This window comes from Triticum urartu, chromosome 1 (assembly GCF_003073215.2).
Source record: "Triticum urartu cultivar G1812 chromosome 1, Tu2.1, whole genome shotgun sequence".
Lineage (NCBI taxonomy): Eukaryota > Viridiplantae > Streptophyta > Magnoliopsida > Poales > Poaceae > Triticum > Triticum urartu.
The window spans coordinates 397,002,052-397,029,479 of NC_053022.1; the positions used below are offsets into that span (position 1 = coordinate 397,002,052).

The following is a 27,428-nucleotide window of genomic DNA, read 5'->3' on the forward strand; positions in this document are numbered from 1 at the left end:
AATGCGTCTCCCTTCAAAGATAAAGGGAAGACCTTGTTCTTAGCAACATCATCGGAAATACCTGCAAGCTTAAATAATCCACAAACTTCATCCACATATATTAGGTGTTCATCAGGATGCTTTGTTCCATCTCCTGTAAAAGGATTAGCTAGCAGTTTTTCTATTATACTCGAAGGATACTCATAAGGAATTTCATTTTCAATAGGTTCAGTAGGTTGAGGAGCAAGTCTTTCCTCTACTGGTCGGGGTGAAGATACCCCGAACAAGCTCCTTAGAGGATTACTTTCCATAATAACAAGTGACAGTAAATTTCAACACACTATATAAATTTTTCCTTACCAAATTCCACCTACCAAAGGCGCTTCACTCCCCAGCAACGGCACCAGAAAAGAGTCTTGATGACCCACAAGTATAGGGGATCTATCGTAGTCCTTTCGATAAGTAAGAGTGTCGAAGCCAACGAGGAGTAGAAGGAAATGATAAATGGTTTTCAGCAAGGTATTCTCTGCAAGTACTGAAATAAGTGGTAACAAATAGTTTTGTAATGAGATAATTTGTAATGAGCAACAAGTAACAAAAGTAAATAAAGTGCAGAAAGGTGGCCCAATCCTTTTTGTAGCAAAGGACAAGCCTGGACAAACTCTTATATAAGGAAAAGCGCTCCCGAGGACACATGGGAATATCGTCAAGCTAGTTTTCATCATGTTCATATGATTCGCGTTCGATACTTTGATAATTTGATATGTGGGTGGACCGGTGCTTGGGTGTTGTTTTTACTTGAACAAGCATCCCACTTATGATTAACCTCTATTGCAAGCATCCGCAACTACAACAAAATTATTAAGGTAAACCTAACCATAGCATGAAACCTATGGATCCAAATCAGCCCCTTACGAAGCAACGCATAAACTAGGGTTTAAGCTTCTCTCACTCTAGCAACCCATCATCTACTTATTACTTCCCAATGCCTTCCTCTAGGCCCAAATAATGGTGAAGTGTTATGTAGTCGACATTCACATAACACCACTAGAGGCTAGACAACATACATCTCATCAAAATATCGAACGAATACCAAATTCACATGACTACTAATAGCAAGACTTCTCCCTTGTCCTCAGGAACAAACATAACTACTCACAAAGCATAAACATGTTCATAATCAGAGGGGTATTAATATGCATAAAGGATCTGAACATATGATCTTCCACCAATTAAACCAACTAGCATCAACTATAAGGAGTAATTAACACTACTAGCAACCTACTAGCACCAATCCCGGACTTGGAGACAAGAATTGGATACAAGAGATGAACTAGGGTTTTGAGATGAGATGGTGCTGATGAAGATGTTGATGGAGATTGCCCTCTCCCAATGAGAGGAGCATTGGTGATACCGATGGCGATGATTTCCCCCTCCGGGAGGGAAGTTTCCCCGGCAGAACAGCTCTGTCGGAGCTCTAGATTGGATCCGCCAAGGTTCCGCCTTGTGGCGGCGTAGTTTCGTCCCGAAAGGTTGCTTCTTATTTTTTTTCTCGACGAAAGACTTCATATAGGAGAAGATGGTCATCGGAGAGCCACCAGGGGGCCCACGAGACAGGGGCGCGCCCTAGGGGGGGCCCACCCTCGTGAGAAGGGTGTGGGCCCCCTGGTCTTCATCTTTGGCGAGGATTTTTCATTATTTATTATAAGGTGTTCCGTGGAGTTTCAGGACTTTTGGAGTTGTGCAGAATAGGTCTCTAATATTTGCTCCTTTTCCAGCCCAGAATTCCAACTGCCGGCATTCTCCCTCCTTATGTAAACCTTGTAAAATAAGAGAGAATAACCATAAGTATTGTGACATAATGTGAAATAACAGCCCATAATGCAATAAATATTGATATAAAAGCATGACGCAAAATGGACGTATCATTTACTACTCTTCATGAATGATGATGTTTAGTTATTTTGGTGGATGATCATGTTTGGTCTTCTTCTCATGCCAAATTTATTCCAATTGAGCAGTTTAATGCCATTTTCTCTTGTATTATGCTGATCACAAATTGGCACTTCACATTCAAAACCGGTACTGCTTATTGTACAAAGAAACTGTTGATGATCATTAGCATTGAAAACTGGTACTGCTTATTATAGACAGAAATATGTAAGTCCTTTGGCTCTTTAAAGGACCGTCACTTAACTTTGGCACTTAACATTGAAACTTAACTTTGCCAATTAGAACAACACATCAACAATCATCTACATTATCACTTAACTTAAATTGGCAGTTTAAAAGGACTGATCAACTGACAACATCATGCAGTGATCATACATAGAACAGACAGAAACATGCCAAGTACTACTTTCCATTGCATCATGCTGAAACAAAAGAGTTCAAACACCACCATTGCATCAGGGTTCACCAAGATTCACCACAACCATTAGAGGACAGGACACACACTAACAGCAAGGTTCACCACCACCATTACAAGACACAAAATAACTAACAGCATAGACCTAGCAACACCAGAACATCATCATCTTCACTTCTTCAGCATGATCACCACCAATGCTGCAAGACCTAGCACCACCACAACACCAACCAACATCTTCATGAGCATCACCAGCTCTCTCCCAAGCATCATCAGTGCAACAGCTTGCTGCCCGGTCATCAGATTGTTACTGTCATTCTTCTTCAAAACCTTCTTAACATTGCTGACAAACCCATTCATATAGAACAGTTCTTGTGCTTTCAGAAGTTCCTCCCTGCGTTCCTCCGTCGCACCAATAGCATCCACCGTCGCATCACCAACGAGATACTGCTTCTCAACTACGTGCTCAACATACTCCAACTCCCACCGCCAGAAATCACAAGTGACCTATCCCGAACCAGAGACGAATGTGGTGCTTCAATCTTTGGATCCAGAACATAAGCAAATCACATCAACAATGTAAAACGAACAGCATAACTTACCCCATGCTTCTGGCACTTGTAAAACACCCATCCATCATGCTTCTCTGTTGTGGAGACATACATGCGCACCTTCTCCTTGCAGGTCGGGCAGCGGGCCAGTGGCAGTGCCAGTGCACGGCGACGAACAGCAGAGGAGGAGGAGCTAGCGGCAGACATGAGCACCAGAGGGCAAGGAACTGCCCTCCTCGACGACGGCGATGAGGGGAGGCGGAGAAAAGCAACGGGAGGGAGGCGGAGCAGAGTGAGGTTAGGGATTTGACGGGGAACTGCAGGTTAGGGATTTGAGGATGGGGAATTTTGCTCTTTTACAAAAAAACTCCATGCAAGATTGGCCGAATCAAGACGAACTACGTGGCGGTCAACAGTTGGTCAAACCCACCGTCTACCCACCGTGTACGTGCTACAATGACTATATTTTCACGTCACATCGTATTCAATGACCGTATCAAGTGTATTCCGAAGTTCAGTGACCGTATCATGCTTCCATCGCAACTATAGTGACCATGAGTATATTTATCTCTATCCATTTTATCGGGGAATATGCTCACTCATATGGACAAACATAGGCTTAGAAGGGAACAAAATAGGGTTGCTGATCGGTTGGCTAGTTACAGCCGTACAGAGTACAAAGACTACTACCGCTGTATGGATCCATAGAGGTCCTTGCATTGAGAACTTGTGCCTCTTGATTGTAACCCTGGTACATTGGAATAAAATTCCCTTTTCCCTCACAAAAAAAACATTATAAGTTCACATTTCTTCTCACGAATGCTGAATTTTGGTACTGATTCATGGCTTGGTCCATAAATGTAGTATAATAAGTTACATATTGACCTCATAACATAATTACATCCACCACACAAATACAATTCTTGGACCATCAGCACCTAAACAAGCTCCCATCAGTACCAACCATAACTGCCAGCTTAACATGATTGTTTAAGTTAATTTGCCAAGGAAATCGATGATAAGAGCTTGCATATATACAAAGGAAACAACATATAACAACAACCAAAACTAATACATATATGGAAACGAAGAATTATACTATTTGTTTTTTTACCTGGAGTACAACCATTATCACCAGAATGGACATGAAGTGATTCCCGCTAGAAACCTTGAATATGTTCAGCTCATCTGTTTCATTGCATTGAACTCATCGAACACCTTAGAAAAGAAATATGGCATGATATGTATACCCAACTATATTAACAACATATACTCTGATTCACATTCGATGAAACTATTAAATTCCACCGGTACATCAGGAGGTAGTTACTCCTGAACTATAAAATTCAGAATTTCAGCTCCTAGTCCTGAATAAATGGATACGGTAAACCTGTACAGAAATTGCCAAGTTATGTTCTCTATTGCCCAAACACTCGCCAAGACTACCTCATCAAAGGATCAAGGAGATACTAGTAACTAGCCAAGTTAGGAGGAATGACAGCCATATCTTGCTTTGTTTCTTCAGATCCAAACACACGCTAAAGGCCTTTCTTCCGGATAAAAACTGGTCTGTCAAGCCCTGAAATAGTTACGCTGTGTGTCAGATGTAGAAATACACATGTCACAATTGCAAGGGCAAACATAACTGCTCCCCTCCTCAGTTTATCGCAAAAGATAAATTCCCTCTCTAATACATAATTAATTAATGGAGGCGGTATCCCAGAATAATCTCATACATAATGAATATGCACCTGTGATGATTTATAAAATGGATTATGTTAACCTTTGAGTCCTTCATTTTCCATGTACATGGGATTTCCCACAATTTATGCAGGGGCTAAAATATCATATCGTTGAGCACCAAAATCAGCTCTTTCAGTCCTCAGTTTCACAGGAACAATTTCATCTTATGACTGCCGTAAAATTCAGTACATACTACTAACGCAAATTTCACTCTCCAACTAAGATTTTTAATGAGGCACTCTTCGCTACTAATATTATCAAGCATAATCAAATATCTCACAATATCAGCAGGCAATCAATAAGGTGGGCCATCAACATGCATTTTTGGAACTAGAATGTGGCACACAGAAATATGATCAACAACTATGGAGTGGAAATTATGCTCTTCTATTACAAAGGGATAACAGTTAGTACTTAGTACTCCCTCCATAGTGATCTAAACACTCTTATATTAATTTACAGAGGGAGTAGCATCTAAGGCCTAATATAAATAAAGGCTTGTGTGACTGACAGGCAAACAACAACCAATTAAAACAATATTTTTCTGCAAAACCTAAATATTGTACATAGATTATGCACAATTAAAAGTACATAGGTTATATTGCCGGAAGTAAAAGGAATGCACCTTTAGTTTGAAATGCAATATCTGAAAAGCCTACCTTACAGGGAGATTCAAAAGAATTATCATGGAACCTTGATTTAAATCTTTTCAACTTGCTGATTGTTGGACTATCAAGGAGAAGAGGGTTAAGTCCTCTTGGTTTGTGGGTTGAGTCGACCAAAAATTCAGCAAATATTGATAGTCGTTCTCATTGCACGGAAATAAATCCATGTAGAAACTGCTAGGAGCCAAGCATTGCTCCAGACAACATGAAACACAGAACAAAAGTTAAATTACTCATGTCATCAGATAGATAATCACAATAATTTTACTTGTGACATTGGGGTAGAGGTGGGACGCAAATCCTCACAATGGCAAAGTGTTGGTATGGCACTAGCTAAGCTTGTAATTACTGTTGCTCCCCAAAAGCTCGAGACATTGCCGTTCAAATAAATCCAAGTTGAATTCTGTGAAGTTGGCTAATGGCAACTAAACAAGAAAATTACGTGATGCACTGTAGCTGGACTTCTGGAGTGAGCAGAGATTTGGGAGCATTACTGAAGAATATACGTGATTCTAAAGAATGCACACGCAATGAAAAAGGGCTGAGAAAAACTCTGTCCTTGCCAGAATCCGTACCAGCCTCAAGGGGACGCAGGACTTCCACTGGCAGGAAGATGCGATGCCCCACGGCCCGAATCCTCTGCAATCGATGTCACACGCTGATGCCCACCCCCGAATCAACCGAGAGCAGAAGCACAACAGTAGGGACGCTGTAATGTGTCACGGCAAAGCCAAGGCCCCGATTACTCCGCGGCTGAAGCCAAGCGCCGACGAGGACACCCAACGCAAAACCGCCCGCTTGCGGCCGAAACCGGCCACCCCTTGCCTCCGACCTCGATGCTGCTGGTAGTGGAGTCCGCGCTTCCCAGAAACTGCGGGGAGGCTAGCTCGCAATACCCACAACCAAAATTTCTTTTCCTTGCTACAACAACAACAAAGCCTTTAGTCCCAAACAAGTTGGGGTAGGCTAGAGGTGAAACCCACAAGATCTCGCAAACAACTCATGGCTCTGGCACATGGATAGCAAGCTTCCACGCACCCCTGTCCATAGCTTGTTATTTGGTGATACTCCAACCCTTCAGGTCTCTCTTAACGGACTCCTCCCATGTCAAATTCGGTCTACCCCGACCTCTCTTGACATTCTCCTCACGCTGGCCCCCGATGTCATAACTCCTAGGGCCTCTGGGAGCTTGACTGGCTTCACTTTCCCTCCGTTGCCACCACCGCCAGTCTCTCCACCTCTGTTACCTTGTCTACCAGCTCTTTTCAGCAGTGGGATCATCGCCTTGGTTACTTGTGTTACTCTCATCTCTCATCCTTAGTTCGGTGTGGTCTTCTTGAAACATGTGAGGCCTTAATGCTGCACTGACTCGAACCTTTGCCCTCTGTGTTCGCCTTAGGCACCCCCTTGGTGATTGTCAATCGTATGTGGTCCTTTGCTGATGCAAATCACTTTGCTTTCCTCCAAAAGCTGAGTTGCGCTCCTCGCAACCTGGTCCTTGGGTCGTTACCGGTGACTCCAACTTGATCTAGCAGGCGAGGGGCGGGTAAGAATAATGCTAACCTAGAAAGAAGATAGATGGGCAAATTTCACCGTTTCCTTGATGACCTTGGGCTTCGCGAGATCAACCTCATCAGGCGGCGCTACAGTTCGAGCAACGAGCGACGGTCACCAACGTTGGTGTGATACGTCTCCAACGTATCTATAATTTTTGATTGCTCCATGCTATATTATCTACTGTTTTGGACTATATTGGGCTTTATTTTCCACTTCTATATTATTTTTGGGACTAACCTATTAACCGGAGGCCCAGTCCAGAATTGCTGTTTTTTGCATATTTCAGTGTTTCGAAGAAACGGAATATCAAACGGAGTCCAAACAGAATAAAATCTTCGGGAACGTGATTTTCTCACCGAACGTGATCCAGGAGACTTGGACCCTACTGCAAGGAAGCAAAGAGGTGCTCACGAGGGTAGGGGCGCCCCCCCTAGGGCGCGCCCCCTGCCTCGTGGGCCCCTCGATGCTCCACCGACGTACTCCTTCCTCCTATATATACCCACGTACCCCCAAACGATCAGAACAGGAGCCAAAACCTAATTCCACCGCCGCAACTTTCTGTATCCACGAGATCCCATCTTGGGGCCTGTTCCGGAGCTCCGCCGGAGAGGGCCGTCATCACGAAGGGCTTCTACATCATCATAGCCTCTCCGATGAAGTGTGAGTAGTTTACCTCAGACCTTCGGGTCCATAGTTAGTAGCTAGATGGCTTCTTCTCTCTTTTTGGATCTCAATACAATGTTCTCCCCCTCTCTTGTGGAGATCTATTCGATGTAATCTTCTTCTTTTGCGGTGTGTTTATTGAGACCGATGAATTGTGGGTTTATGATCAAGTCTATCTATGAACAATATTTGAATCTTCTCTGAATTCTTTTATGTATGATTTTTTATCTTTGCAAGTCTCTTCGAATTATCCGTTTGGTTTGGCCAACTAGATTGGTAGTTCTTGCCATAGGAGAAGTGCTTAGCTTTGGGTTCAATCTTGCGGTGTTCTTTCCCAGTGATAGAAGGGGCAGCAAGACACGTATTGTATCGTTGCCATCGAGGATAACAAGATGTTGTTAATTTAGTAAGCAAACACTTGCAAGCAAAGGATATGCATATAGATGTTGCTATTGAGAAAGTGAAAGGGTTGATTATTTTTTTCAAAGGGTATAGAGAAAGTGGCTAGTTAGAAGCATTGGGGATAGCCAAAAAAATTGCACTTGATGTGGTTATTAGTACAACATTTCATGAAAGACGAGAAATTAAAAGAAAGAGACATTTTGATGAGAACCCAGATGACAAAAATGTTGCCACACAGTCTGCAGAGGTCATTTAGAAACGGTTATTTTACAACTATTGTTGATCAAGCAATTATGTCACTTACAAGAAGATTTGAACAATATGAGGTTAGCAGAAAATTTTCGTTTCTTATTTACTTCCAAATCATTGCAGTCATTGGATAATGAGAGCTTGAAATATTGTGATAATCTTGAGGCGGCCCTTAAAAAAGATAGCAAATCTGACATTGATGCTAATGAACTGCAGTGGAGTTGAGGTTACTTAAAGATTCCATTCCAAAGGATGATATGGGCCTAGTTGAAATTCTAAAGTTTTTAAAGTGACATGATTGTTTTCCCAATGCAGGTATTGCATACATAGTTCTTTTGACCATTCATGTGACTGTTGCATCAGCAGAAAGAAGCTTTTCAAAATTAAAGCTATTGAAGTCCTATGTGTACTACAATGACACAACAAAGGGTTACTGATTTGGCCACAATAGCACTTGAGAGTGAAGTGTTGGAGAACATTGATTTTGAGGATATAATTGAAGATTTTATTTCAAAGAACACTAAAAGAATGTTGTTATTCAAGTAAAGACTATGCAACCAAGCTTTGAATAGGTATGATTCTTGAATATCCTTGCTATGTAGGACATTATGATATATACACTACACCTGTTTAATTCTCTATTGCAGGATTGAGTTTCCCACAGGGACTCTAATTTTGCCGGCCTGACCCTGATTTCTCCCATAGTGAGGTCTTATCTATATATAAGCATTCTGTTGCCATGGTTCACACTCAGTTCTCCACGCCTATTCGCGTGTTCTATGTTGACTCTGCTGGAGAATATATATAGATGATTTATCTTGACACACATTGATATGTTTTATTTCTCCCCGTAGTGAGGTCTTATCTAGATATGTCTTTTGCTGCCATGGTTCACACTCTGTTCTCTACGCCTATTCATGTGTTTTATGCTAACTTTGCTCGAGAATATATCTCCAAGCTGTTACGTGTAGTCCTTACTGAGCAAGGTAATCTTGCACAGGCCTCTTGTCCTAGTGCACATGCTCAGAATGGCGATGGCGATGGCGTGGCTGAGTGCAAGCATTGTCACCTTCTTGGGACGGCTCGTCCGTTGATAGTCACTACCTCTCTTCCGCCGCACTTTTGGGTCGAGTCTGTCTCCATTTCCATCTATCACATCAATCTTCAGCAATCCACAACTCTGAAGGGGTGGCACTCCTTTCAAGCGCCTATTTGATTGTTTCCAGATTATTCGGCACTTCAATTGTCTGGTTATGTTTGCTATGTCCTTGCCCCACATGAATGCATCAAACTGACTGCTCAGTCTGTAGAGTGTCTCTTCTTAGGATACAACGATGAGCACATGGAATATCGTTGTTGAGATCATGTTGGTCCTCAGATGCCTATTTCTGGGGATATGACTTTTGATGAATCTCTTCCTTCTACCTTTGTCCATCTTCCTCGACCTTTCCGGTTTGGCAAAAAAACAAAAAGATAGAGAAAAACAGATAAAATATGAAACTGAAAAACCGGTTAGAACAATCCGCAATCCGCGACTGCTTCTAGAAAATTGAGTGATTCTTCGTCTCGTGATGCTTCTTCGTCGACCTCTTCCATTGGGCCCCTGAATACGCTAGAGATTACAAGATGTTAGTGTCTGGTAGCTACTTCTTTTGGTTCTCCATCGACAGGTTTTCAAGGTTTTCATACAACTTATGATTCTTCCAATTTGTCCTCCAATCCACCACCAGATTCTCCTATTCATGTTCTTACTGCCGATGTTGTGGATTCTTCTGATGAGCCATCTCCCTCGACTATTATCTTCTTTTGTTGGCAACACAGTTCCTCCAACTCACCCTACTTATGGCTTTCCAGTTTGCCCGCTTTTGCCTATTGACCGCTAAGGTTACCATGCAGCTCTTCCTGAGACGACTTGTTACCGTGAGGTCGTTCATATCAAATGGCTGCATGTGATGGCATCGAAGATTGATGCTCTTGCCCGCATCGGCATGTGGAATCTCATTTCCCTTCCTCCTCGTGCTTGTCTCATCACTTGTAAGTGGGTCTACAAGGTTAAGACTGATAATACTCTTGAGTGTTACAAAGCTCGCTTAGTAGTGAGAACATGGTCATGACTACGATGAGACATTTGCTCCTACATATATGGCCCACACGGCCACTCTTCGCACACTTCTCAATATGGCTTCTATTTGCCGCTAGTCTGTCTCTTAGCTTGATGTCAAGAATGCCTACAAGTAGCCACCACCTGGGTTCTCTTCCTGATGGCATGGTTTGTCGTCTCCGTCACTGTCTATATGGCCCTAAGCAAACCCCTCGTGCCTGGTTTGAGCGCTTCGTCTCAGTGGTGATTGCGGCTGGTTTTTGGCGAGTGCTCATGATCCTGCACTTTCAGTCCACCATTCAACTCATGGTCGAACACTTCGTCCACATGGCAATCACGACGACTCTTAAGTACATTGCCTTCGTGACGGCTCGTCATAGTGAATTTTGTATGTCTGATCTTGATCCTCTTCGCTACTTCCTTGAGATTGTTCATTATTGCCAAAGAGAAGTATATCCAGGATCTTGCTCGTGCTGCGCTTACTAATGAGTGCACTGTTGAGACTCCTATATAGAGTCAACGTCCACCTTTGTTCCCACCTTCGCTCCATGTCAATCTTGATGGGCATCCTTTGCCTTGTTGTGGGTTGCTATGAGCACTGTCTCAATCTTACATCCCGTGTTCCCTTGTTGCGCGACACCATAGCCACACGGTCGAGCACCACCAATGGTGAGCAAGAGCTCGAATAGTTGACACGTACCTAGATTATGCACGGGACAAGCCGAGGACAAGGCGCTACCTAGAGCCAGGACCAAGGGAGCATTGTAGGAGAACCTTGGGTGCTTAATCAAGTGCGTGGCACACAACCCGCAAATGGGAGAAGAACACCAAGCCGAATCGACAGGGTCCGGAGAGTGCATAGGCACGTGGGATGCTGGATCAAGTCCCTTTGCTGCTATCGCCGCCGATCTCAGACTCTGTTGCCTTGCCTACCAGCTATTTTCAGCACTAGCATCATCGCCTTGGGTCACCTATGTCCATCTTCCTCGACCTTTTCAATGGAGGAAATCTCTTTGTTTTAAATCCAACACTCCTATCAATCCCTTATCCATTCCTTGTACTGCTCCTGCTTCTTCGATAATTGCAGATCTAATGCCATCATCTCCTATGATTTCCTCACGTCGCTTATCACGGGATTCTACACCTTCATCAGTTGTGGCTTCCTTGTCTCCATCACTTGTTTATTCCGATGATTTTTGCTCGTATTCTTCCATCTTTTCCTCACTTCTATATATATAGTCCGCGTGTTGTGAATGTGTCTACCAATGTGCCACTTCCCCTCCTAGCCTACTTATGGCTTGCTTCCTCGCCCGCTTCCGCCTGTTAACCGCCTTGGTCTTCCAAGCGTTTGCGCTGATGTTCTTGAGCTGACTTCTTATCATGATGTTATTCATACCAAATGGCACCTTGCGAGGGCAGAGGAGATTGTTGCTCTTGAGCGCATCGGCACGTGGGATATTGAAGCAGCATAAAGGTTGTGGAGGAGCAAATCCACCTTGCTACTACAATGTGTACAACACAAGTGTTGAAGAAACATCTTCAACGTGTTGTGCTAGATATCGCTCCAGGCGAATGTAGGCCGATAGGGCAGCAAGAGTTCAGTCCAGAACTCCTAGGGCACAAGATCTACTCCAAGATCTTAGATAAGAACAACAAGTTCTATTACAGGTAGTGGGTACATAGTCTGGTACAAAGTAGAGGTGAGGACCTCTATTTATAGGGCTTTGGGAAGCCTTCACATACTTCTACTTATAGCTGGAATACTCTAGAAAACCTTATGTAAGTTTCATCATTCTACTCATAGCTACTCACAACTAGAAGACTCTAGAAAACAGTAGGTAGGGTGAAAAAGAAAATAAAAGAAATACTACACTAGAGTGGAAGCATCTAGAAATAGTCAAACAAATCTGGCATACGATTTTTTCCTCAACTAATGTTCCTCATCATTCTCCCCTGGTTGTTTGGAACTCGCCCTCGAGTTATCTTCATAGAGTGCTTCCTCTGGATGGTAGAGAGTCAAGTCTGCAACATTGAAAGTGTTGGATATGGCCATGTCGCTTGGAAGGTCTATCACATAAGCATTGTCCTTTGCTGATAATTACACTCCAACTCAAAAGTCTTGTTGAAATCAGGTAGCACCAAGACAGGAGCTTGTGATAGTTTTTGTTTAATCTCATTGAAACTGGACGAGACTTGCCTGCTCCCCGCGCGTGTGCCCATCCGTGTTACCGCATATGTGGCTTGATTTGATTGGAACAAAATAAGACCCGGCCCCACCCCCTTAAAATCAGGGGGAGATGATTAGATTAGAAGGAAAAAAGGAAAAAAAAAGACAGCCGTAGGATGAAGTGGGAGCACGGATGGGAGCATGGGAAGGGAGCAGGCAAGCCAGATCCATTGAAACTAGCTTCAGCTGCTTCCGTCCATTGGAACTTTCCTTTCTTCAAACACTCGGTAATTGGTGCCATGATAGTGCGGAAATTCTTCACAGATCGCCTATAGAAAGTTGCAAAGCCACGAAAACTTCTTACCTCAGAAATGGTCTTCGGAGTTGGCTATTCTCGGATTGCTTCAACGTTAGAATCATCAACATGAATGCCGTCACATGTTATGACGAATCCTAGGAGAAGAAGTTGTGTTTGCAGGAAAACACATTTCTTCAAGTTGACGCAGAGCTCATTTTCCCTTAGTACTTCTAGCACCTTCCGAATGTGATCAAAGTGTTCATCCTCATCCTTGCTATAGATCAAGATGTCATCGAAATAGACCACAACAAAGTGGGATAAGAAGGGTCGAAAGACTTGATTCATTAAGTGCATAAAGATACTTGGTGCATTTGAGAGTCCAAATGGCATGACTAGCCATTCAAACAACCCTTCCTTTGTCTTGAAGGCAGTTTTCCATTCATCCCCAGGTCTTATATGGATTCGATGATATCCACTTCTTAAATCTAGCTTTGTGAACAATCTTGCTCCACTAAGCTGATCCAACATATCATCCAGATGGGGACAGCAAGAACTAGTATGGGTCAACGAGGCTTTGATGCCACCCGAAGCAGCACAAAGATTGTGGAGGAGCAACTCCACCTTGCTGGTACAATATGTACAACACAAGTGTCGAAGGAACAACTTCAATGTGCTGTGCTAGATATCGCTCTAGAGGCAAATGTAGGCCGATAGGGCAGCAAGAGTTCAGTCCAGAGCTCTTAGGGCACAAGATCTACTCCAAGATTTTAGATAAGAACAACAAGTTCTATTACAGGTAGTGGGTACATAGTCTGGTACAAAGTAGAGGTGAAGACCTCTATTTATAGGACTTCAGGAAGCCTTCACATACTTCTACTTATAGCTGGAATACTCTAGAAAACATTATGTAAGTTTCACCATTCGAGTGGAAGCATCTAGAAGTACTCAAACAAATCTGACATACGATTTTTTTCCTCATCAGATATTGTTTCTCTTCCTCCTCGTGTTCGTCCCATCACGTGGTGGGAATGTTATGACTCACTTTGACTTTTTATATGTTCCTTCTTTTGCTCATGTTCCTCGACTTTACTACACTCATGGTCTGCGTGTTGTGGATTCTTCTGATAAGCGATCTCCCTCGACTATTATATCTTCTTTCATTGGAAACGCACCGCCTCCGGCTTAGCCTACTTATGCTTTTCGAGCTCGCCCGCTTCTGCCTATTGACCGCTATGGTTACTGCTCAGCTCTTCACGAGACAATTTCTTGCCGTGAGGTTGTTCATCCCAAATGGCTGCATGTGATGGCATCGAAGATTTATTCTCTTGCCTGCATCGGCACGTGGAATCTCATTTCCCTTCCTCCTCGTTCTCGTCTCATCACTTGTATGAGGGTCTACAAGGCTAAGGCTGATGATCTCTTGAGCATGACAAAGCTTGTTTAGTGGTGAGAACATGGTCATGACTACGAAGAGACATTTACTCCTATATATATGGCCCATATGACCGCTCTTCACACACTTCTCAATGTGGCTTCTATTCATCGCTAGTCTGTCTCTCAGCTTGATGTCAAGAATGCCTACAACTAGCCACCACCTCGGTTCTCTTCCTAATCGCATGGTTTGTCGTCTTTGTCACTGTCTATATGGCCCGAAGCAAACCCCTCGTGCCTGGTTTGAGCGCTTCATCTCAGTGGTGATTGTGGCTAGTTTTTGGTGAGTGCTCATTATCCTACACTTTCGGTCCACCATTCAACTCGTGATTGAACATTTCTTCTACATGTCGATGATCACTGGCAACGACTCTGAGTAAATTGCCTTGGTGAAGGCTCGTCATAGTGAATTTCTTATGTCCGCACAGTTGAGACTCCTATGGAGTCAACGTCAACCTTTGTGACCACCGCTCCCTGCCTAGATGGGCATCCTTTGCCTTGCTGCGGGTTGCTATGAGCACTGTTTCAATGCCACATCCCATGTTCCTTTTTTGCGTGACACCATCATCGCACACTCGAGCACCACCAATGGTGAGCAGAAGCTCGGACAGTCGACGCATACCTAGATTATGCACGGGACGAGCCGAGGACAACCCACAAATAGGAAAAGAACACCCAGCCAAATCGGCGGGGTACGAAGAAGCAAGTGCGATGACGGATCAAGTCCCTCTACTACCAGTGCCGCCAGTCCCTGCCTCTGTTGCCTTGTCTACCAGATATTTTCAAGCGTGGCATCATCGCCTTGCGTCACTTGTGATCTCTCATCCTTAGTTCGACGTGATCTTCTTGGCGAGTGCTCATTATACAACACTTTCGGTCCACCATTCAACTCGTGGTCGAACACTTCTTCTACATGTCGATCATCACTAGCAACGACTCTAAGTACATTGCCTTGGTGAAGGATCATGGTCGAACACTTCTACATGTCGATCATCACTGGCACCAGGATCATCACTAGCAACGTCCACCTTTGTGACCACCTTCGCTCCCTACCAGTCTTGATGGGCATCCTTTGCCTTTCTATGAGTTGCTACAAGCACTGTCTCAATCCCACATCCTGTGTTCCCTTTATGTGTGACACCATAACCGCACGCTCGAGCACCATCAATGGGGAGCAGGAGCTCGGACAGTCGACGCGTACCTGGATTATGCACGAGACGAGCCGAGGACATGCGCTACCAAAAGTCAAGGCCAAGGGCGCACAGTAGGAGAACCCGGGGTGCTTAATAAAGCACGTGGCACACAACCCGCAAACACGAAAGGAACACCTAGCCAGATCGGCGGGGTACGAAGAGTGCACAAGAAAGTGGGACGCCGGATCAAGTCCCTCTATTGCCAGTGCCGCCAGTCTCTGCCTCTGTTGCCTTGTCTACTAGATATTTTCAAGAGTGGCATCATCACCTTGGGTCACTTGTGATCTCTCATCCTTAGTTTGACGTGATCTTCTTGGATCCATCTCCGAGGATATCTCTAATACGTGGTCCAATTACCTTATCTCTCATCCTTGTTCACTCTGATCTCGAGGGATCGAATAAGTGAAGCATCTAGAAGTAGTCAAACAAATCTAACATACGATTTTTTTTCCTCGTCAGATATTGTTTCTCTTCCTCCTCGTGTTCATCCCATCACTTGGTGGGAACGTTATGACTCACTTTGACTTTTTATATGTTCCTTATTTTGCTCATGTTCCTCGACTTTACTACACTCATGGTCCGCGTGTTGTGGATTCTTCTGATAAGCCATCTCCCTCGACTATTATATGTTCTTTCGTTGGAAACACACCGCCTCCAGCTTAACTTACTTATGCTTTTCGAGCTCGTTCGCTTCTGCCTATTGACCGCTATGGTTACTACTCAGCTCTTCCCGAGACAACTTCTTGCCGTGAGGCTACTCATCCCAAATGGTTGCATGTGATGGCATCGAAGATTGATGCTCTTGCCCGCATCGGCACGTGGAATCTCATTTCCCTTCCTCCTCGTTCTCGTCTCATCACTTGTAAGTGGGTCTACAAGGCTAAGACTGATGATACTCTTGAGCATAACAAAGCTTGTTTAGTGGTGAGAACATGGTCATGACTACGAAGAGACATTTACTCCTATATATATATGGCCCATATGACCACTCTTCGCACACTTCTCAATGTGGCTTCTATTCGCCGCTAGTCTATCTCTCAGCTTGATGTCAAGAATGCCTACAACTAGCCACCACCTCGGTTCTCTTCCTAATGGCATGGTTTGTCGTCATCGTCGTTGTCTATATGGCCCGAAGCAAACCCCTCGTGCCTGGTTTGAGCGCTTCGTCTCAGTGGTGATTGCGGCTAGTTTTTGGCGAGTGCTCATTATCCAGCACTTTCGGTCCACCAGGCAACTCGTGATTGAACACTTCTTCTACATGTGGATCATTCAACCCGTGATCTTCTTGCCTTGATGAAGGCTCGTGGTCGAACACTTCTACATGTCGATCATCACTGGCACCAGGATCATCACTAGCAACGTCCACCTGTGACCACCTTCGCTCCCTACCAGTCTTGATGGGCATCCTTTGCCTTTCTACGGGTTGCTACAAGCACTGTCTCAATCCCACATCTTGTGTTCCCTTTATGTGTGACACCATAAACGCACGCTCGAGCACCACCAATGGGGAGCAGGAGCTCGGACAATCGACGTGTACCTGGATTATGCACGAGACGAGCCGAGGACAGGCGCTACCAAAAGTCAAGGCCAAGGACGCACAGTAGGAGAACCCAGGGTGCTTAATCAAGCACGTGGCACACAACCTGCAAACAGGAAAGGAACACCTAGCCAGATCGGTGGGGTACGAAGAGTGCACAGGCAAGTGGGATCCCGGATCAAGTCCCTCTATTGCCAGTGCCGCCAGTCTCTGCCTCTGTTGCCTTGTCTACCAGATATTTTCAAGAGTGGCATCATCACCTTGGGTCACTTGTGACCTCTCATCCTTAGTTTGACGTGATTTTCTTGGATCCATCTCCGATGATGTCTCTAATACGTGGTCCAGTTACCTTATCTCTCATCCTTGTTCACTCTGATCTCAAGGGATCTTCTCCCTTTGCCTCCGCTAGTGGCTTCTCTCAACACACCTGGATATATACTTTATTTCTTCTCGTACTGAGGTCTTATCTATAAGCCTATTGCTGCCATGGTTCACACTCAATTCTCTACGCCTATTCATGTGTTCTATGGTGACTCTGGTGGAGAGTATATCTCCAAGCTGTTGCATGGAATCCTTGCTGAGCAGACTTTGGTTCTCTTATCCTAGTGCTCATGCTCAAAATGGCGTGGCTGAGCGCAAGCATCGTCACCTTCTTGAGACGGCTCCTCCATTGATGGTCACCGCCTCTCTTTCACCACACTTTTGGGCCGAGTTTGTCTCCACTTACATCTATCTCATCAACCCCTTCAGCAAAGCAATCCATTGCTCTGTCGGGTGGCGCTCCTTTCGACCGTCTATTTGATTCTTTCTTGATTATTCAACACTTCAATTGTTTGGTTGTGTTTGTTATGTCCTTGCCCACGTGAACGCACTAAACTGACTGCTCAGTCCGTTGAGTGTGTCTTCTTAGGATACAACGATGAGCATAAGGGATCATGTTGGGCGTCGGATGCCTATTTCTCGGGATATGACTTTTGATGAGTCTCATCCCTTCTACCCGCGTCCATCTTCCTCGACCTTTTCAATGGAGGAAATCTCTTTTTTAATCCAATACTCCTGTCACTCCCTTATCCATTCATTGTACTGCTCCTGCTTCTCTCATAATTGCAGATCCAATGTCATCATCTCCTATGATTTCCTCACCTCGCTTATTAGTTTTGGCTTCCTTGTCTCCATCACCTGAGTTTATCCCGATGATTTCTACTCGTATTCTTCCATCTTTTCCTCACTTGTATATACATCGTCCGCGTGTTGTGAATGTGTCTACTGATGGGCCACTTCCCCTCTCGGCCTACTTATGGCTTGCTTCCTCATCCGCTTCCGCCTGTTAACCGCCTTGGTCTTCCATGCATTGGCGCTGGTGTTCTTGAGCCAACTTCTTATAGTGATGTTATTCATACCAAATGGCATCTTGCGATGGCAGAGAAGATTGTTGATCTTGAGCGCATCGGCACATGCGATATTGTTTCTCTTCCTCCTCGTGTTCGTCCCATCACTTGGTGGGAATGTTAAGACTCACTTTGACTTTTTATATGTTCCTTCTTTTGCTCATGTTCCTCGACTTTACTACACTCATGGTCCGCATGTTGTGGATTCTTCTGATAAGCCATCTCCCTCGACTATTATATCTTCTTTCCTTGGAAACGCACAGCCTACAGCTTAGCCTACTTATGCTTTTCGAGCTCGTCCGCTTCTGCCTATTGACCGCTATGGTTACTGCTCAGCTCTTCCCGAGACAACTTCTTGTCGTGAGGCTGTTCATCCCAAATGGCTGCATGTGATGGCATCAAAGATTGATGCTCCTGCCCGCATCGGCACGTGGAATCTCATTTCCCTTCCTCCTCGTTCTTGTCTCATCACTTGTAAGTGGGTCTACAAGGCTAAGACTGATGATACTCTTGAGCATAACAAAGCTTGTTTAGTGGTGAGAACATGGTCATGACTATGAAGAGACATTTACTCCTATATATATGGCCCACATGACCACTTTTCGCACATTTCTCAATGTGGCTTCTATTCGCCGCTAGTCTGTCTCTCAGTTTGATGTCAAGAATGCCTACAACTAGCCACCACCTCGGTTCTCTTCCTAATGGCATGGTTTGTCGTCTTCGTCGCTGTCTATATGGCTCTAATCAAACCCCTCATGCCTGCTTTGAGCGCTTCGTCTCGGTGGTGATTGCGGCTAGTTTTTGGCGAGTGCTCATTATCCTACACTTTCGGTCCACCATTCAACTCGTGGTCGAACACTTCTTCTACATGTCGATCATCACTGGCAACGACTCTAAGTACATTGCCTTGTTGAAGGCTCGTGGTCGAACACTTCTACATGTCGATCATCACTGGCACCAGGATCATCACTAGCAACGTCCACCTTTGTGACCACCTTCGCTCCCTACCAGTCTTGATGGGCATCCTTTGCCTTTCTGCGGGTTGCTACAAGCACTGTCTCAATCCCACATCCTGTGTTCCCTTTATGTGTGACACCATAACCGCACGCTCAAGCACCACCAATGGTGAGGAGGAGCTCAGACGGTCGACGCGTACCTGGATTATGCACGAGACGAGCCGAGAACAGGCGCTACCAAAAGTCAAGGCCAAGGGCGCAAAGTAGGAGAACCCAGGGTGCTTAATCAAGCACGTGGCACACAACCCGCAAACAGGAAAGGAACACCTAGCCAGATCGGTGGGGTACGAAGAGTGCACAGGCAAGTGGGACGCCGGATCAAGTCCCTCTACTGCCAGTGCCGCCAGTCTCTGCCTCTATTGCCCTGTTTACCATATATTTTCAAGAGTGGCATCATCACCTTAGGTCACTTGTGATCTCTCATCCTTAGTTCAACACGATCTTCTTGGATCCGTCTCCAATGATGTCTCTATTACATGGTCCATTTACCTTATACTCATGGCGAGACAATGTCTCAGCATCCTTTAGACTTTGTTACTCTAATCTCGAGGGATCATCTCCCTTTGCCTCCGCTAGTGACTTCTCTCAACACACATGGACATACTTTATTTCTTCTCGTAGTGAGGTCTTATCTATAAGCCTTTTGCTTCCATGGTTCACATTCAATTCTATACGCCTATTCATGTGTTCTGTGGTAACTCTAGTGGAGAGTATCTCCAAGATGTTGTGTGGAATCCTTGCTGCGCAGACTTTGGTTCTCTTATTTTGGTACTCATGCTCAAAATGACGTGGCTAAGCGCAAGCATTGTCACCATCTTGAGACGGCTCCTCCATTGATGGTCACCACCTCTCTTTCAGCGCACTTTTGGGCCGAGTCTGTCTCCACTTCCATCTATCTCAACAACCTTCAGCAACCCACTGCTCTGCAGGATGACGCTCCTTTCGATCGTCTATTTGATTGGTTATTCGGCGCTTCAATTTTTTGGTTGTGTTTGATATCTCCTTCTTACCCCTCGTGAACGCACCAAACTGACTTCTCAGTCTGTTGAGTGTGTCTTATTAGGATACAACGATGAGCATAAGGAATATCATTGTTGGGATCATGTTGGTCGTCGGATGCCTATTTCTTAGGATATGACCCGCATCCATCTTATTTAGCCTTTTAAGTGGAGTATATCTCTTCCCACAATTTTCCTGACACTCCTACCACTCCTATTGAGCCCTGATCTAGTAGTTGTACTGCTTATGCTTCTCTGGTTATTGTAGAACCAACGTCATCATCTCCTATGATTTCCTCACCTCGCTTATCACATGATTCTACACCTTCATCACCGGTGGCTTCCTTATCTCCATCGCCTCAGTTTATCCCCAATGATTCCAGCTCGTATCCTTCCATTTTTTCCTAACTTCTATATAGGTCGTCTGCATGTTGTCGATGCGTCTACTGATGTGCCAACTTAAGTCTCAACCTACTTATGGCTTGCGTCCTCGTCCGCTTCGGCTTGTTGACCGCCTTGGTCTTCCAAGCGTTGGCGCTGCTGTTCTTGAGCCGACTTCTTGTTGTGATGTTGTTCATACCAAATGGCACCTTGTGATGACACAGGAGGTTGCTGCTCTTGAGTGCATCGACACGTGGGATATTGTTTCTGTTCCTCCTCGTGATCGTCCCATCACTTGGTGGGACTACAAGGTTAGGACTCACTCTGATGGTTCTCTTAGCATTAGAAAAACTTGTCTTGTGGGTCATGGCTTTCAGCACGAGCATGGTCCTGATTACGATGAGACTTTTGCTCCTGCAAAACCGTATGTTGGGCTTTAAGCAAGCCTCTCGCGCCTAGTTTGAGCGTTTTGCCTCTATGGTGGATGTTGCTAGTTTTCAGCGAGTGCTCAAGATCCGACGTTGTTTGCCCTCCTTTCTGCTCCTGGTAGGACTCTTTTTCATGTTGATGACATGATCATCACCGACGCAAACCGTGAGCATATTGCCTTTATGAAGGCATGTTATGCAGTTTCTTATGTCTTATCTTGGCTTTCTCTGCTACTCTCTTGGGATTGAGGTCCCTTCTTGCTCAAAAATAATAATCCAGGATCTTACTCGTGCTGCTCTTACCGATGAGCGCACTGTTGAGACTCCCATGTAACTCAATGTTCACCTCCCTACTTCTGATGTTGATCCATTGTCTAATCTGACGCTTTATCAACATTTTGTTGGGAGTCTTGTCTATCCGCCTGACACTGACCCAGAAGAAGAAACAAACTACAGTGCCCCCCGTTCGAGTGCACCTCTTCCCGCGGCGCCGTCGCTCCACTTTCCTACTCTACCCTCCACTATATGTGCTATTGATGTTGATCCATTGTCTAATCTGATGCTTTATCGACATTTTGGTGGGAGTCTTGTCTATCTACCTAACACTCGCCCGGAAGAAGAAACAGACTGCAGTGCCCCCGTTCAAGTTCACCTCTTCCCGCGGCGCCGTCGCTCCACTTTCCTACTCTACCCTCCACTATATGCTCTGTGGCATTGTCGTCGTGGCCAGGATGGTGGCCAAATCACTAGCGTCGATGCCTCTCACATGATGTTTGCTAGAGCCTTCATCCTCTTAAGTGGCATGAATGGTCGAATGGGACAATGCCACCATGGATGTTGGCATTCCCTCTGTTGGATCGTGAAGTGTTTGGGAGTGAGACTAAAAGAAATACGGGAAAGGAGATGATGCCTAGCGTATTAGCGGAATGAGACCTAAACAGAATTGTTGAGATGAGTTATAGGCCCGCTACCAAAATGGTTGGTGTATTCTTCTCCAAAGTGGGACACGCGTTTGATGCAAACATGACCGACTGGGATATAATCATACTCTATCAAGCCCAAATGATAATCTTCTTTTCTTACCCTGCTTCCAAATAATAATGACCCAAACACTAAACATAGCATTGACCATAATTCTTTATACATCACACCATATCCTTAGAATCTACTAACATCTAAGGCAAATTTGAAAAAAAGAGTTTGCGAATTAAATAAATGTTCACAAATTCAAAAAATATGTTTGCTAATTCAAAAAATGTTTGCCAATTTCAGAAATGTAGCGTTGACCATAATTATTTATACATCACACCATATTTTAGAATCTACTAACATGAAAGCCGATACAAAAAGAATAAATCTACGCATGTAATTTACATGTACCATTATAATTATACCGTTTTAGAAACTCTAGGTAGGTTTGTCTAGATGTCTAGACCCATGTCTACACTGTACAACACCTTCTATACTCTACAACAATGTACGTTTGATGTGGGTTAATTTATCACCATCATCTCGATGGTAATCTCTATTCCCAACCTAGGGGTGTGCATTACACGACGGGGAAAAATCTCTGAACTTCGCCAATAAGTAACTCAAATAAACAGTTATGTAGGTGATTTCGAAAGAAAGATATAAATGGCAAGGTGTTTAACAAACCTGCATGCATGTTGTATCGTGCTTATTGAGTGAACAAAACAAATATCAGGATAGAAACTAAGAAACAGAATGCATACCACCAGGAACACAGCCACCACTAGCTCTGTCACAGAATAGTGTGTGATAAAAGCCCACCATGCTAACTCAGCAGCTTCCTCAACTGATATGTTGGATTTGTAACTGAAATGTAAAGCACAAACATAAGGGATGCAACTTCAAGATAATATGAACTCTGAGCAAAGCAACATATAGATGTATAGAAAAACATACCCCTCATCCAAGATACCATAAGCATACAAAGAACTACAGAACCGGCTGATTCCCTTGAGCCTTGCACCCTTGCTATCAACATAGTACCAAGACCAGACCCTAGAAAAAGAGCAGAATTGTTAGGCATAGACCTAAGTACTGCTTAATGACACTAAAATATGTCAAAAGGCCACTCGTAGTTCCATCAAATCCAACAATCATTGTACCGATTGGAAGTACCATCCCACGGTATGAAAATAAAGGATATTAGCCAACGGTCTTTAAAGAAACAGCAATAGAAATCCTTCGCTTGTTGATGAGCTGATGGAGCTCATCAAGCTCATGAACCTCACGAACCTCTGAAGGAAGAAACTATTGTTATTCCTACTGTCTTTACTATTAAAGGGGAGTGCGGTTGTGATGGTAGGTTGTGGTACGTCAATTCACATGTTCGTGTGTCGCTTCCTCGCCTCCTCTCTCAAACAAATACTCGTTGATGAGTGGACCCGCGAGCTCTCTTCCCTGGCTCATCGACTCGCTAGCCCCAATCTGATTTCTTCTGCCTCTCTTGTTAAGAGCGAGTGCGGCCACAGCTAGGGTTACTATCGCGTCCAGCCGTTACCGCCTCACACCGCTGCCCGGGTTGCTATCTGACACACCAACCAAGAACTGCAGTGTCGAACACGAGCCTAGGTCACCCTCGTTTGTAGATGCAAGATGTAGCTCGCCATCTTCTATGTCACATACGACCTTCATCTCTACCTGCTTTCTAGCGTATTGGACAGAGGCACCGTGGGTTCAAGAGAGGTTCTTGGAGTTCTCATGGTCCCTGCTTGGGCGGCCGCCGAAAGGGTGAGAGTCGATTTGTTAAGGCTTCCCTGGTATTTGTCTTCAATACCAATGTATTATTTTCTCATCAGTAAGCTTTTGTCTCGCTCACTATTTGTTTCTTGCACTATATGGCCAGATCTAGCATCTTCATTTATCCATGATTTTTCTTTAAAGTCCACCGACTAAACATACAAGAGCTTGGCAATTCTTTCTGGCTGCAGCTAAAACTTTATATTAAAATGAACTTTAGTTTTGTTGGTTTCTTGTTCATAGAACCGGCAGCAAGACATAGAGAAAATTCCTTATTTGACACTGTCTTAAAATATGGTTCCTTATTTGACACTGGAAAAGTTTTTCTTCCCGATTTGACACTAGTCCTAAATTTTATTCCCTATGCGACACTTCCGTCCATTTTGAGCCTAAATGACACCTGAAAAGACGATTTTGCCCCTCATGCGGTATGTGTGTGCGTGCGTGTGTGCTGTTGTGTGTGTGGGTGCACGCGCACATGTGTGCTGCTGCTGCATGTGTGTGTGCATGTGTGTCGTTGCGTCTGTGTTTGCTACTGCGTGTGTACGTGTGCGCGTGTGTGTGTGCTGTTGCGTGCCTATGTGCTACCTGCGTGTGTGTGTATGTGTGTGTGTGCTGCGTGCGTGTGTGTTGCTGCGTGTGTGTGCGCGTGCATGTGTGTTGCTGCATGTGTGTGCGTGTGTGTGTGTGCACGTGCGCGTACGTGTTGTTGCGTGTGTGTGCGCGTGCGTGTGTGTTGGTGCATGTGTATGTGTTGCTGCGTGTGTGCTTCTGCCCTCGCACTGGTGCTGTGTGTGTGCGCTATTGCCCCCCACACACATACCACATGAGGGGCAAAAGAGTCTTTTCAGGTGTCATTTAGGCTCAAAATGAACGGAAATGTCATATAGGGAAGAAAATTTAGAAATTGTGTCAAATAGGGAAGAATTTTTTTTCCAGTGTCAAATAAGGAAGCAGATTTTAAGATAGTGTTAAATAAGGAATTCTCTCCAAGAAATAAGGCTAGATTAGCCACGGCAACATCAGCCAAGTTTATGAGCATGTACCTGGACCCTCCTGTATGGCAGTTGATCCACCTTACATGAAGATTAAAGTCATCTACATCAATATATTAATTTTGCTCCTGGTATGCATCTCTTGGAGAAATCTTAGGGAAAATATTTTCTTATTTTTGCTTTTTTTAGAAATCTTGCAGAAATTTAGTGTAGGCACCTTCAGTTCTATAACATAGTTGAATGTAAAAATTACTACAATAAGCATTGTATCACAACAGTGGGCTAATTTTGTAAAGAAATGCAATGATGTAATGTTTCTTGGTTAAACTTCAGTTATATATTATACTTAGTAATGCAAATTCAAGAATTAAGTTTGCAGGCATGTCGCCATTGTAGGCCTGATAGATATTTTGCTTTTCTGTATTTACGTGCATTAATAGAGTTACTTATATTGTTTCGATATTTCGTTAGTAGAAGACTGGATTGTGTCTACAACCAATGCGCATCAATGCAATCCAAAAATAGGCAATTCGAGGTGGATTTCACTTGTGGTAGAGAGAAGCCACACAGTTCAGATAGCAATGCGGGACTTTATGGTCACAGATAGATTGTCGTGGAATAACTCAATTGATGGGATGTAGGATTCACATCGGTGCAGATTGCCGAGTACCATGCAAATGAAATGTTGGTTGCAAAATTTATGATCTGCCTCTTTGTCGAGGTAAAATTGATAAGAGTTATAAACTCGAGAAATATTTTTCCATCGATCTTTTTGTAGCGACCCGACCCAAATGGATCAAGTCTACTGTGCTCCGGTGTCATCCCTGGATCAGTAATGCTGACACCACACAGTACATCGAAGGATTTATAGCAGAGTGGCAATCACACACTTATTACATCGTTGTCTCAAAGAGAACTTATTACAATAAATATGGCTTATGGCCATCTAATAACGATAACAGCGGAAGACTCGGAAGATAAATGGGTCCATCAACTCCAACGGCATCACTGAGTATAGAACCACGACCTAAAAGCACCTTACTCGTCGTCTGAAAAGTCTGCAACATGAAGGTTGCAGCCTGAAAACGGGTCAGCACATGGAATATGCTGGCAATGTAACACATAGAGAGTAATGGAATGAAACAGCTATACTATATGCATATATGGCTGGTGGAAAGCTCTATGGTTACAGTTTTGCGTAAAGCCAGTTTTTCCCTACTGCAAAGGAATAAATTTATTTAACTATCATGGTAGTTGTTAAACATCGAGAATGGTTGACAGCATTCCGATCCCAATTAAGTGAACAATTAAAACCCAACAACATTAATTAGAAAGTAACATGATGAGATTCACATGATATTTCAAGTACTAGATACTCAAGTTGTCCATAACCGGGGACACGGCTAATCATGATTAGTTTGTACACTCTGCAGAGGTTTGTGCACTTTTCCCCACAAGACTTGATCGCCTCCGTTTGGTTTCTCGCACTACATGGTGTTTGAGAAGACGGATGACCGAGACACAGTCTTTCAGAAGCGCTAGCACCTTACATGTGGGTAGACCGGTACACCTACTTCCCCTACATCTGCTAGTCTACCCGTAAGAGTTCGCACAACTTAGTCAACTATGCCAGAGCCCATAATGGCTTGTGGCTGCACACGGAAGTTTCTAGCATGAAAGATCTTATGATCCCTTTGAGCCTGGGCGGCGGTCCAAAAGAAAACAGGCAAGTCCTGATAGACATCAGGTGCCTCAATCCACCCAGATGTGTGTTTAAGTTGCCACCTTAGATAAACCATTAAAATTAACAAACTCACATCTGTCATGGATATCACTCACCCAATCCACGTCTACTAGCATAGCATGCATAATAAGCAAACGTAGAAGTAACTCCCAAAGGTTTCATAATAATACAGGTAATAGGTACTACCTCATCTACTTCCCATCCCACGATTTAATTAGATCCTAATCATGCAATGTGAGAGGATTGATCTAATGCAATAAAACATGGGTTGTAGAAAAGGTATGATCAAAGTGTTACTTGCCTTGCTGATGATCCGCGAGACCTAGGGTTTTGAAGTAACAAGTGATCTATCGCAGACAAACAAGCACACAAATAAGTACTCATCTAATGCACAGGTAAAACTCGAACAAGAGAACGAAACCAGAAAGTTCAACTAAAGAACTCCGGTTGCAAAGAAAGAAAGAACCGAACAAAGAAACGGAAAACAAACGCGGAAGAAAACAACTCGGTTCTAGCAAGTTGAAACTAGGTCAAATTTTACTGTAGCAAAGGCTTGTTCAAATTGATTAGACGGAACGCGGTTTCGAGACGAAACTCCAGGCGCTTGAATCACCTGATTCGATAAACGAGCGGAAGAAAGACTAGAACGAAGATCGGATCTGAGATCGCGAATCGCGGAATAAATCCGACGAAAAGAAAGAGACGAACGGTTAAACGAACGGGCGTCGTTAACCGGGAAAAATCGGTGATCACGTTCGTTAAGACGAACGGTCCGAAATAAGAACGAAAACCGATCTAGGGTTTTCGG

The 27,428-nt window shown here is 44.1% G+C and overlaps 1 protein-coding gene across 3 annotated transcripts in view; it reads right to left on the reverse strand.

The window, feature by feature from the left end:
* Positions 1-4,071: 4,071 nt before the first annotated feature.
* The window catches only part of LOC125514527, a 34,112-nt gene continuing 10,755 nt past the window's right edge, over positions 4,072-27,428 (reverse strand). The window contains exons 3-5 of one of the 3 annotated variants that reach the window (XR_007286516.1): positions 23,042-23,140; positions 22,849-22,951; positions 4,072-4,477 (exon numbers count right to left, since the gene is read on the reverse strand). Coding sequence is in view for 1 of the 3 variants with exons in the window: in XM_048679869.1 (XP_048535826.1) it covers positions 4,349-4,477; positions 22,849-22,951; positions 23,042-23,140 (331 nt within the window). In the remaining 2 variants the exon portion in view is untranslated. The remainder of the gene's footprint in view (positions 4,478-22,848; positions 22,952-23,041; positions 23,141-27,428) is intronic. The other 2 variants (XM_048679869.1, XR_007286481.1) reach the window with 2 other exon arrangements.